Source organism: Nestor notabilis, unplaced genomic scaffold (genome assembly GCF_000696875.1).
Source record: "Nestor notabilis isolate BGI_N333 unplaced genomic scaffold, ASM69687v1 scaffold908, whole genome shotgun sequence".
NCBI lineage: Eukaryota > Metazoa > Chordata > Aves > Psittaciformes > Psittacidae > Nestor > Nestor notabilis.
In genome coordinates, this window is record NW_009939399.1 from 179,631 (window position 1) to 189,200 (window position 9,570).

The 9,570-nt window shown below is 35.3% G+C and overlaps 1 protein-coding gene across 1 annotated transcript in view; it reads left to right on the forward strand.

Moving 5' to 3' along the window:
- Positions 1-8,896, forward strand: part of UNC13C (unc-13 homolog C (C. elegans)) — a 128,907-nt gene extending 120,011 nt beyond the window's left edge. Inside the window, exons 26-30 of the mRNA XM_010019819.1 lie at positions 935-1,058; positions 2,050-2,106; positions 3,217-3,297; positions 7,514-7,665; positions 8,857-8,896. Of these exons, the coding sequence (XP_010018121.1) occupies positions 935-1,058; positions 2,050-2,106; positions 3,217-3,297; positions 7,514-7,665; positions 8,857-8,896 (454 nt within the window). The remainder of the gene's footprint in view (positions 1-934; positions 1,059-2,049; positions 2,107-3,216; positions 3,298-7,513; positions 7,666-8,856) is intronic.
- Positions 8,897-9,570: the final 674 nt, after the last annotated feature.

Below are 9,570 nucleotides of genomic sequence, written 5' to 3' on the forward strand. Positions count from 1 at the left end.
ATATAGATGTGAAATAAAAAAAATAAAATAAATAACAAAAAAAAAAAAAACCCACAAACCAAAACTGTTAAGGGAACATCACCTTTCTTACAAATATCTTTCTATAAGGACTACAGATATACCATATTAATATGGTTTGGGTTTCAGTTATTTCTTTAATTATCATTTTATTTATTTGCTTACTAGGAGTAGTAAGAGATGTTAGAAATACGAATTGGCATGTTCATGATGCGATATGTATAATGATGTTACATAAACTTTTTTTTACATGAATTGATACAATTCTGTAAAATTGCCCACAAATGCCTTTGCATGACATTATTATGAAATATTTCTCCTGTGCCTGAAAATGGCAGCACTTTACTCATGGCACTGCTTAATCATGATGATACATACAAGATGGTTTATGAATAGACTCTTAAATAAAAACTATAGGTATATAGATCCTGTTAGTAACAGATGATGTGACTGCACAGACTTGCCAGTATATAGAAATAAATGCTTCCAAATGACAGCCCTGAATTTGCATTAGCTCTCAACACCCAATTCTACGTCACAGTAGAAACACAGGACAAGAGATGTTTGGGTTTTATTTTTAAGACATAAACAAATTATGTAACAAAACTTTAATTTAAGGGCTTAGGAGTGCTAAATTGTACCATCCATCAAACTGTGTAACTCAGCATCATTTTGCGTTTTCACTAAATATATATCAGTAATATATTAAGTAACAAATTGGAAAGTGGAGATTTACATGAGTTTTTAATCTGCAAGTGTTTTTACCAAAAATATTCACTGATAATATGTAAAATAACTAATTCTTTGAGAAATCCTCATTGGTAGAGAAAAGCTAAACCATAATGTCCATTGATCTGAGCATATGTGAAGTCTTGATGCTAGTTTGGAGACTGGTCTGTGTTTTGTTTCGTTCCAGTTTAAGTGTCTCTGCGAAAATCTGTGAGAAGACAGTTCTGAAACGGGTTTTAAAAGAGCTTTGGAAGTTAGTCTTGAACAAAATAGAAAAACAAATTGTGCTTCCACCACTGACGGACCAAACTGTAAGTGTCCCAGCAGATTACTGGATCAGTGCTTGCCATATCACATCTGATTGATTGCTACACTTGACCAGTTGTTGGGGTTTATTAGCGGTAGACTCTATATAAAGTGTCCCTGTTGGCAGGCATGGTTGTTGCCTTTAATTTGCTAGCTCTATTTACTTCTGAACACACAAATAAAATCAATGAAAATTAGGGTACTCTGAGAGATGTTTCCTTTTGTAGCTTTGAATATTACTTTCTGTCTGAGGTGAGAGGCACAGACATTCAGAACCACGGTTTATTTTTTCTTTTTTGGATTTATCTTACCATTGTCACTACTAATTTGTCATTAGTAGTGTACAACTAATACAACTAATTGTATTTCTTGGAGTAACTGTGATAAAACACGTGAGCATGGAATTATAGTAGGATTCTGTTTGTCTGAGACAAACATGTAGGCATTGCCCTTTGGTGACATTCCAGGATTTGGTTATTGCAAAATAACGGTTTAAGTTCCTAACACTTTGGTATCTTTTCTTACAGAAAGAAATGGGTTTGGCTTAACAGTGTGCTGTTGTGTTGCGTGTGACTCAACTGAGATGTCACTGTAGACAGTGAAGCTTTTTTAGCTTCCTGTGTGCTGAGGAACTTATTTAGATTAGCACCTAAGAGCTACAATTATGGACAAATATCTCATTGACATGCTCTGTAAGAACAATCCTAGCCTTAGCTTCAAAGTTTTAAATACACGAGACAGGAGCACAAGAAACCACTATCAACAGAAGACACAATATTTGTATCAAATGTGATACAGGAGGGAATCATGCCACAGGCATTTAACTACTTGGCCTTATCAACTGGATGAAAATAAGTCTTGTGTAATTGAAATTTCTATTTAGCTTTGCAAAACAGTGGCTTTGGCTAATGTCCTAGCAGAAAATAAGATCATGTTGACATAAAAAGCAAACACCCTGTAGTGAGTCTGTTTCCCGAATTTTCAATGTGATTACAGGGGCCCCAGATGATATTCAGTGCAGCCAAAGATCTTGGACAACTGTCAAAACTCAAGGTAATGGAGCCAAATGAAACTATGAGTGGCTTGCTTTAATAAAAAAAAATAGGTGAAATATTAGTGACTATAAGGCCACTCCTCATTCTCGTGCTTATTTAGAATAATAACACTGAATATGGCAGAAACTATTCACAGGTGAGTAATGATTTTACAGTCTCATTGAACCAAATTAAGAAGAAAAGAATGTATACTTCTATGGTAAGTGATCACTAGACAGGTGAAGAAGAGATCATTGCTGTGCTGCACAAGAAGGCCTCCTAAGCATTAAACATCATAAAAAAATAAATAATTGTGAGATCTTTGTACTTCCTTCTGGAACCAGCTCTTACAAAATTGGTAAGATGGTGGGGATGGATACAGTTGTTTGGGTTTTTTCTGTGTATTATTTATGGTGTGTATTGAAATATAGCATGTACCTTTACAATAAACTCATCAGCACTCCAGTACTGAAGTCCATAAGACACTTAATGGAGAGCTCAGACATTTGATATTGATGTCACTTTGTTTGCCAATCAATTTTTCCATTAGGTTTTCAGTTTTGGACAGAAATGTGGTAATTCATGCTTCTATGAATAATTGCTCGGTTTGCTAGAGGAGTTAAAATATTGCCTAAGTAAATCACAGGATGCTTGTTTTAGGCAAAGATTTCACAGGAGTGTAGTCACTTTATAAATCTTTAACTTCTGTTCTAATAGGAAACCCGTTCTTAAAAAAACACAGGGCACTAACAAATGTTAGTTAAACCTGATGGTTTATTAATAAAATTGGTTTAGTATCATCTAATATAATTATTTAAAGGTAATACTTAGTCTTCTCCCTCCCCCCCAACCCTCCAGAAGAGAGAAATATTATATCCTAGGAAAAGAAATAAAGCTACACAGATGCTCAGTATTAGACATTGGTTCTTTATCTCTACAGTCTATGTTTTCAAGAAACACTTGATTGCTCTAGGTTCTAATTTGTTGTAAAAGAAGTATGAAGTTGAATTAACCCTGTCAGTCATAGAGGCTTGAGGGGTATGTGGCAGCTTGCTTTATTTGTTTTTCAAAAACCAGACAGGCAACAATACTGTCTCAAAATCAGCTGCAGCCTTAACTTGCTTTGCAGGACCATGTGATTCGAGAGGAAGCCAGAAGCCTGACCCTGAGGCAGTGCGCGATAATGGAAGTAGCGCTAGCAACCATAAAGGTACAGCTTTACATGTTTTTCTGTTCTGTGCTTAAATGACCAAGAGCATGATGGACATAAACAACAAAATCTAATACAAAATGGTCCCTTAGAATCATAAAGATCCCTTTAATATGTCAAGAACCATTTGAAACTAAGCTCCTTGTACTGACTTGAAAGCAAATGTCTAAGAGTCTGCTTGCAGGAAAGTCAATAAAAAATATTCTACCAGTTGCAGACAGAATATGTTCCCTGAAAGGAACTGGTGACCAAAGCTTATCTGATTCCTGTGTTCCTTTAATGCTTAGACTTAGCGCAGCTGAAGCAGCTGGGCTAAATCCTTATTATGTTGCAGCATAGCCTCTTTTTCTCCAACAAAGGAGACACCGAGCCTGAAAAGTGTGTTTATTCCTCACTGCACTCTCCTTTAAATGTGTATGATGCATAGTTTTTATAGAACACCAGAAAACAAGGCTTTAAATACCAAGCATTACTGTGCACTAGCTTAAATTAAAAGTGCAGTTGAATTTTATCAACTTTTTACAGTTTTGAATTCACCACAGAATATACCGTCCCCCCTAAATAATTTGATCTAATGCAAAGATGCTGTTTAATTATTCTATACATTGGTCCCTTTTCAGTGGAAAAAAAAATTGTATCCATCACACACCTGTTAAAAACCACTTACTTATTAGGGAAAATCCCCCCAACCTTACCTGGTGCTAATATCGTTAATAGAAATACAAATCAATTTATTGGTAATTGATAAAATAACTAACTCTAGGACTTGATATGTCTGGCCGGATGAAAGCATTAGGCCATAAGCCAGGTGAAATGTTCTGGAAACTTTTTCTTTACTTCCACTCATTTTATTGTTATTGCATTATGCTCCGAAATGTGAAAATAAAGAGAGTAACAAAGTCCTTTTTCATTTTTTCTTAATTAAAAAATAGAGAATTTCATACAATCATCGCAGATATGGCTTCTGAAGTCAAAAGAAGCCATTAAGGAATATGTAATGTACTTATCTGTCTTTTTCGCATTGGCCTGGATCTTTACTTGGTGTAAATAACTTGAAAGCAATACATTTATAGAATGACAGGATATTTTTATGTCTGATGCTGAAGAGACAGCACATCAGGAAGGTAAGAAAGAAGGTTGCTACTTAAGTATGAAATGGAAGTGGACATATTTATGATCAAGTGTTGTGCAACAAAATAGTGTCTCAAAAGAGAAGAAGGGATTATCAGAGAGGGCTCCTAATTGCCATTTTTTGTACTTGCAGTGGAATTTACATTTCTTTCAGAAATAAAAATAATATTTGGCAATTACTGATATTCTGGAAACAGAAATGGAACAAAACGCTGAGGTATCCTGTGCTCCCACAGTAAGCCCTGGGGAGTCCTCAGTTCACTCTGTGAATCTAATTATTTTCCTTTCAAAATATTTGTTCTAAATAAATAAAAGCTGGGAAAATGTAATTTCTAACCTTGTGGAAAAGGTTAGAAATAGGGAAAATACTCTATTAATTCAGTATTCTTATCTCTGTGCAATGCATTCATAAACTGAGCAAAATAAGTCTCTGGAAAACCTATTTTCAAATTGTAAGGCAACAACCTGGCATTAAAACCTGCAACTGGACTGTGTGTGTGATATGGCAGGTTGGTTGTTTTTGTCCAAAATATGAAGCAAATAGCCTTGATCATCCAGAAACCGGTCTGAGAAAGTTAACAAAGACAAACTTTGTGAGTTAACTCAAGAAAAGGGCTGCTATGTTGATTGAGGAATGTAGCTCATAAGTCTAATGATCAAAAGATAGAGGGTTTTGGTAATGCTAGGTAGGTATGGTTTGTTTAAAAGCAAAAGAAATGGCTGCCTAAATTAGAATAACTGAAGGATAAAATAGCACATGGTATCTGTTCCAAAAGTGAGCAACTGATCATTGTAAGGGAAGGACTTGTGAGGAGGAGGTCTATGTCTGTGCTTGCGGTCTTTCTTTTTTTTGTTTTTCCTTTCATTAGTTTAATTTTTAGTACCAAAAATTAATTTACTGAGCAACTTATAATTTACTAGATGATGGTGGTGTTAATGTTTTGAAGAACATAAAGGAATAATCTCTTTCATCTTAAATGCATGTAATATATCATCAGTCTTAGAGAGCCTTACCAATTTATACTTACATTTTGTAGCGTAATTTGCAACTTACTTACTTATAGTTAGGAGATGTGGCTTTCTGGCCTGTTATCTCAAACTGAGCTCTCTCAGCTATCTCGTTATCTTGCCCAGAGATAATGCCCATTGAGAATATTGTGCTATTTTCCAGTTTTATCTTTGCAAGCACTCTAAACCCAGAGGCACGCCACAAAGTGAACCTGCCACCCAATATGACTTGTGTGGCATTTGTCAAGTTTTGGCTGTGACTGCAGCAGCTACAGCATTGATTTCCACACACTCAACGTTATACATTTATGTCTGCGCCTTTCATTTGTCAGTGTGCCTTTCAAACCTCTCTTGTCACCTGTAAGCCTTGAAACCCCTTAGACTGGAGGATGAGTACCAGGTGAACTATTTTAAAGCTTGCATCCCTAAAGAACAAGGTATTAGGCGTCCAACTGAATCTGTAAAACCCTGTATACTCATGATTTTTCTATATTTATGATATATTCACATTACTGGTTTTACATGCTAAATTTAACCTTTATAGACAAAAGCAAAAGAATATGTAAAAAACACAGGAAAATTAAAGCTAGGTGTCCTTGTTTCTTTAAAGATCTGTTAGCTCTTGTGGACCTGCTGCTGCAGATAACATTTTATTGGGAGATAGAACTAATTAAAAATCACATTAATTGTCACAATACCAGGAAATATCAACAGATTTTAGCATTTGCTTATAAATTGATTAAGACCCTTAGTGAAATTGTGAATACAGTTTCAAACAATTAACAGATTTCTTTGGAACATATAGTATGAAATAATTCACGTGGGAAGATACAAATGTCATGTAAGTATGCAATGATGAGAAGATAATTTATTCAGAACCTCTTAAATTGACATTAACTGCCCACATAGGATTAAAACAATATAATACTTGTCAGCCTGATGACTTCTAATCCTTCTTTTGCTCCCACAGATATTTTTTCCTCTGTAACAATCAGTAGACATCAGCACAGAAATGTAAATAATGACTTTGCAATGAAACATACATTTATGTTTCATCTCCTGCAAATATCTTGAGGAGCAGAAGGTGACGTGTAGACTAACACACAGTGGGTGTGTATGGACTATGGTCTGCTTTGTCACAGACAAGCTTAGTATAAATCATGTAGTATATATTTATGTATGTGAACTCAAATATATTCCTTTGACAACACTCCAGAAATGCAGAGACAATAGATACTACTTAGTGTCTACCACTCCCTGTGTGGAGTGGACCAATATTGCCTGGCATCAAGCAGTCACAGTGTTTTTCTGCATAAAGAGAACTACATAAAGTGGTTACAGCTATTCTGTCCTAAAGGAAATACTCTTTTAAAGGGTGAAATGTACACTCTGTCTTCAAGGGCATTACCAACCTTTTCTCTTCCATCCTCTTCCTTTTACAGTTCAGTACCTAATGTGGTCAGACAAGGATGACACGCATATTTTTTGCATATCCACAGTAAACCAGGTCAAAATTGGAATCAAAAAGATAATCACTATGGAAACTGCCACAAAATTTATTATTATTTCCCAAAGCATAATCATAACTTCTGGCATAATCACAATGCAATTCTAATCCAAAACTTCATATTCTAGGATCTTGCCTTTTAAAATTTTCACAAAATTCCCCCATTCCTCAGAAATAAAATGTTCTTTACTTGTGCTGTAAACCATGCCTTGCTTTTAGACAAGTTTTTTATATAAAGAATTAAGACCGATTCCACTTTCCCCAACCTAAAACAACCCTGTAAATACATGTACCAACTTTTGATATAGAAATACTTGAGATCATGAAGACCAAAATCAAAATTCAGTTTATTTTCTCTCCCACAAGGCTTAGATTTTTACCTTTAGAAAGCAGCTCAGTAGTAGAAATTATGACAGATTCCTCAATTGCTGTAATCATAAATCTAGCTCCATGTGCCAGGTGTTATTTTTTAAAGTTGTGTAAAAATTTTACTTAACATAGTGTGTCAGTAACGAGGCCTCTCTCAGATGACTTGTCTCTCTGAACAACCAGGTTTGTTTTTCATTGTAGCAATACTTCCATGCTGGAGGCAGTGGGCTGAAAAAGAATTTCCTGGAAAAGAGCCCAGACCTACAGTCCCTGAAATACGCTCTTAGCCTCTACACACAAACTACCGACGCCTTGATAAAGAAGTTTATAGACACTCAGACATCTCAAAGTAAGTGATCTGTAAAAGAGATATAACTATGTCAAATTCTATCCATCTTAAACGTTTTAAATGACTGGTTGCCAATTGCATTTTCCAAACACTGTGGTATTTTAGAGTTTATTGGCACAGATTTGCCCATGTGATGTTATCCCTTATCAATGGCTATTGTCAGTTAGTGGAGGTTATCTGAAGGCAGTGCATTTATCAGCTTCTCACTTTACGTGAAGAATAGGTCCCATAGTTCTATATGAACACTAAACATCAGGGTTATTTATAGGAACACTCCACATACAGCCAGGGTTGTAGGGGCCATACCTGAATGCTTATCATAACTGCAGAAAGTAAATCTGTGGAGTACATTGGCAGTTCTAGATACTTTCAGAGCTGAAGGATATTCATTACTAATCATAAATAACTGCAAAAAATCATGTTATATCCCTTAAGGTTTCCTTCTGCAATTAATAATAATAAATTGTGATCCACATTACAGAACCCACAGCATTCTAGCATGTCATCTGTACATTCAAAAGGAATAGGCTTCTGTAGGCTAAAATACAGTATTATTTTCCCTGTCTAGATTTTTTCCTTTGTGCATTTCAGAATCCAGATTCAAAACCACCCTGCTGAAAATGTCACATCATTTCTTATGCCTACTAATCAAAATTCAAAATTTGGATACTTTCCCAAAAGTAAACAAAGGCAGAGAACATGCAAGATTATAATATTAGGTGTACTTTGAATCTGGACATCAGCAATGCTGAAGCCACTTTTTCCTGATCTGGAATTTTGGTGCAGTACACCAAAAAAACTGAAACACAACCTCCTCTTCATCTAAAATACACATATACATCATTAATGATGTGTTTCGGAAGAAGACATTCCATGGTTTCAGTAAAAGGCCAAAGATTCCTTCTATTTTCAAAAAGAAGCTATTTCTTAGCATTTTTCTTCTTCATCTAGGACAGTGTTTTCATACTTCCACAGTACATAAAGGAAGTGGGTTTATGTAGATAATGAGCATTATATTTCAAGTTGAAGGTTTCTTCATTCTAGAAACCCCAAGTTTTTGCAGAATCTTAATTTGTGATAGATTTGTTTTGAATGAAGCATGCATTTGTAAAAATGGCCTGTCTGCCACTTACTCTCTTTGGGAAGGAAAACAGTTGGGTGCTCTAGAAAGAATTACCCTGCTCCCAGAGAGGAGAACCAGAAAAGCTGCAATTGGACAGTTAAGCTGGAAATAGTTTGGGTTTGCCTCTGAAGTACGGCATGTTACTCACAGTATAAAAAGCATGAAACATTAGTTTTGCAGCTTGCCCCAAGATTAAGTCCAAGGAATGACTTCCTAGGCAGTTTCCACGTTAGACTGAAGATCTCTGTTAATGATTCATACAAGTGAAAAAAACTCCTATAGAACTTCAATATATAAGGAACATATTCTCTCCCCTCCCTCTCAAAAAAGATTAACAATATGGATTTAGGCAGAAATTATTAATTAATAATTAATTTTGCTTTTCCTTATGCATACTTTCATTGAGCTTCAGGATTAATAGTTATCCAGGCTGTAGCCATAAGCAGAGATCTTCTATAAATCCTGAACCACAAACTTGTATTTCCTCATTTTCATCATGATTTCAGCCTGAGGTCAGTATTCATTCCTGTGCACACATTAGCATGCCTATATTTGCACACTAGTATTATCAGAAGTTAACCACTGGGAATGAAAGTTAAAGAAAAGTGACTCATAGCTTTTCAACATCTTTTAACGTCTCATTTAAAAGAGCTAAAAACCTAATCTAGTACAACATCCAACCTCACAGCTGTAACTGTCATTAGCATTTAGTTAAAATGACCCTATTTGCAAGTAAAAAACTTTCTCTGAAGTATAATCAGATTTACATCTGCCCTCATATTCATG